The sequence below is a fragment of the Suillus clintonianus genome (genome assembly GCF_016758775.1).
Source record: "Suillus clintonianus strain FC179 chromosome Unknown DEU56scaffold_18, whole genome shotgun sequence".
NCBI classification, from domain to species: Eukaryota; Fungi; Basidiomycota; class Agaricomycetes; order Boletales; family Suillaceae; genus Suillus; species Suillus clintonianus.
This window is the reverse complement of record NW_024539242.1, coordinates 448497-452396: the sequence shown is the minus strand read 5'-3', so window position 1 is coordinate 452396 and position 3900 is coordinate 448497. Positions and strand designations below refer to the sequence as shown.

Genomic DNA, 3900 nt, shown 5'->3' with positions numbered 1-3900 from the left:
GACAATTTGAGTAAAGCATAGACCACTGAGATGAAAGACATTATAAGTCATCAGGTTGAATAACCATTCAATGTGCACAAACAAGAAATTGAAGCAGCAAGAAATTGAAGTAGGGCAAAAGGTGAAACTTGAGGGTCCTAGGCTTGCAGCTGGATGCATAATAGAATAAAGACAGAGCATATTGAAGCTCCACTAGAAATTAGAAAGGCTGGCAAGAAGGAAGAACAGAGAGACATTGTGTAACAACAACATTAGAAAGTGACTTGGAATTAGGGCTTATTTGTGAGTCTAAAAAATAATGGGTAACTGGTCAATAAGACATTGCGCAAAAAGAAAGCATACCTTTTGTGCTGCTCGTGGTGGAAGTTTCCATGGTGGAGATGGGGAAGCACAAATAGTACTCTCAGGCTATTAAGGGAAATGATTTGCGGGGAAATAAAAGTGAAAGTAGAACAAGCGCACCAAGTCTGAAAGCTCTGAGTCACTGTCACCATAAAACCAGGGGAATTTTGAAGGACCTGCTGACAGTGGCAAAGCAACTGTTTGATGTTGCAACTTGGACCATGATGTGAGCTGAAACAAACAAGGCATGAGTGTCAACAATAGATAGCACATACCAATTTCAACCCTCATGCCTGCTGCTGGATGATTGTTGAAAGAAGTGCACAACCTGATGTGAATATGGCATACACCTTGCTCACCGGCTTTGCAGCCAGATCTTCTTTCATCTTCTCATACTTTGCCTTCTCAATCTCACTCCTGATTTCATCGTGAAAGTATTCAATCTTCATGATGCACTTCTCGGCAGCTAGGACCCAATGGTGGGTAATGATACCTTCAATTTTTGTGTTGTTGTTGCTCATGGCATGCAGTGCAGTACCAGAATCGCTGCTGGCAATCATTTCTTTGTATGCTGTCTCCAGAGAACATTCCAAGTCTTGGATATGAGATTCATGGCAACCCAGGGAATAAGGTAGAATTTGTTGTACACTTGTGATTTTAGGCACCTTATTGTGGGGAGTAGTAGCGAGCTTGGAGAATTCACGATCTACAGAGTTACTCTCTAAACCTTCAAAGTGAAGGTCTTCTACAATGAGATCCGCCCATCTGGAGTGAAGATTATTCCACACAGATCTTCCTCTATCTTGAGAACTTGTTTGGATACCGTCTCGCAAACAATATTGGTCTTCCCAGGCTATACTGTCATTCTAATGCATTATTGTATGGTAAGTGTCAATATAGAGTGATGCAGGAGTAATGCTAAGTCTAGGTTGCATTACTTCTCACCTGAACCGGCAGAGTAATGCATTAGGTGCATTATCATGCATTAACCTTAAATTCGTGTAGATGTTGCCTAATGTGTGTAATGTACTGTTGGTCTTTAAAAGCTGTATTCCTGGTCCAGGCTGGTTGCTGCCTTTATAACCCTGTTCCTGGCAGCCCCCTCGCTTCTCATTCCCCACATTGCATTCTATTCTTACTCATATCCTTTCTGGTTGTTCTATTTGTTAGTTATATGATCATTCACCTCTACAGTATGCTTTTCTATCCTTTTCATGGTCTCTATACGTACATATTCATTACCTATATTTCTCTGACCATTCACTCACTTCCCTGACCTCCCTAGGACTTGTCTAGGTCGAGTTATCCCTTACCTTTGTGTTATGGCTTGTCTGTTTACACTTGTTTACCATACATCGCCCATATCCCAGAGTCCAGTGCTCCCTGCCTCTTTGGCAACTTACTCTGGACTCTAGGTACTGTATACCTTTACTATACTTGAATACATTGGCAACTTACTCTGGACTCTAGTCCTGATCATCTTTGGTCACTCAGGAGCCTCTAGAAGCGGCCCATTCAGTTCCCATTGCAACACTATTGCCGTCAATTGAGTTAAACTTCATGGCTCAAGGCCTGCTTGACTCAATGAAACAAGCTGTTCAAGTCCATGTGCTCAGAAATATCTGAATGGGCTAAATTTTTCCAAGTCCCAGTTGCGTCCAGTACATGTTGATTTTTGAAGTCCCAGCACACTATTAAAACAGTATAAAACATATATATTTGGTTGTTAAAGGGACACTTATATATATCAATATGTAGTCAAGATTATTAGATTCACCATGATATGTTGCGACTAAAGTAACAACTAATACTACATGTATAAAGATGTTTAAGAGTGCAAAATCATCAAAATTAAATACAGCATGAATACCAACATGCCATTCTTACCCTCACTTGGGTTTCCTGGAATGAAAAGATACATGAACAAATTGACCACAACGAAGATGTTGAACATACTTGTTCGAGTTCAAGCCTAGATTGTCGCCATGGCCTTGTTTTTGTTTGGTGCCAGAGTTAAAGCCAATGGCATTGTCAAGCTCACACCTGTTGAAGGCAACACTGCATGCATAGCATTGATGAGGTTCGTTTTTTTGAAGCTGCACCTGCTGTTGTGCTGTGGGTGCCTTTGCACATTGACACCGGTTAGTAGAGGAAGAAGGCACAGGTGCATCATCCATGTCTTGGATGGGCTCAATGGGAACCGGAGGCAGATGAACTTGTGGTGTTTGTGGGGGAGTTGGTGGAGGAGGTAATACAAGTGGCAGCTCAGAGATTGAAGAGCTTGAGGTGAATGGATTTGAGGGAAGCACTTGGATCTGGGCATCATCATTGAGGCTGTCAGCAGTGATTGAAGAACAGCTTGCTGGACACTATTAAGACCATCTTCAATGGGTCGGACCTGAGGGGCTTGGCTTCAGCTCGTGCGCTGCGCCCTTTACCCGAGTATGTGCCCCTAACTTATGGGGGATAGATATCGTTGGCTGAGGGGTAATGGATAGGCCAGACGAGGGAGGGAAGACTACCGAGACTAATGTCCGGGTACAGACTAATAGGGTACAGACTACCTGAAGGTAGAGATGGAGGGATTTAGCCTTAGGGATATAATCCCGAGGCTCAGAGGATCAGACTAGGATGATAATCCTAAGAGCCGAGAGGACACGGGGAATGAACAGAGTCTAAGTTAATATTCGAACTTAGGAAATACTATGGGTTACAAAGGGTTTATATACTGTAGTGTATCCGATGGGTATCCGGCCGAAGCGCAGTCCTCAGAACATAAGGCTATGTGGAAAATGTACTAGTGGACAAAACATACTGCGGATGATTGAGAATGGAGCTGGATATTAAATTAAAAGGAAATGAATAGACTAACGGAAGGATCAGAATGAACCCGAACATTAACTGTCAGAAGGATCCGGGCATATAGGGGCAGCAAGAAGCATATACAAATCGAGACTCAGGGAAATGAATTCTAGAATGGACCCAAGGAACTGGATGGACCGGACCGGGTGAGAAGCTACATGAAAATCATTCTCAGCCCACTGTGAGGAGTTCACAGCCAATGTGAAGTCAATCTCGTTGTCATCAACACACAGAGTGACACAGGCCATCTGGGCCTTGCTTTCAGCAGTAAGCTATGCATATTTCTGCAGTCTATCTGCATCGCACTCATCCTCACATTTGTGTACAGCTTCCCAGTTTGACATCACCTCCAGACTTCTTGTGTTAAACTGAAAGCTTTCATAGCACAGTATTGGATCCTCATTTATGGCTAAAAGTTCACTGGAAATACTAAAATGTGCGAGGGCAAACACCACCCACATCTTCGCATTCGTCCTTCAAGGAATAGACATGTCAACCACCCTAGGGACAAGTTCTGCATCAGCATCACCCTGTTCCTGGTTGATATGTTTAAGTAACACATATGATTCACAGGAGGGATGACCAGTCTATATATTACCATAAAGTTTGGTAAGTGTATTTAGAAGTAAAACATTTCAACAACTATAGACCCCAGTAGACCGTGGGAACTTTTTCGATGAAAACCAAAGTTGTAGT

The 3900-nt window shown here is 42.7% G+C and overlaps 1 protein-coding gene across 1 annotated transcript; it reads right to left on the bottom strand.

The window, feature by feature from the left end:
* Positions 1-276: 276 nt before the first annotated feature.
* Positions 277-1328, bottom strand: DEU56DRAFT_754113 (uncharacterized protein; the record flags this gene model as incomplete). The annotated part of the gene is made up of 5 exons (XM_041349766.1): positions 277-288; positions 343-408; positions 463-573; positions 702-1200; positions 1288-1328. 5 exons carry the CDS (start codon positions 1326-1328, stop codon positions 277-279), a joined length of 729 nt encoding a protein of 242 aa, XP_041211076.1.
* Positions 1329-3900: the final 2572 nt, after the last annotated feature.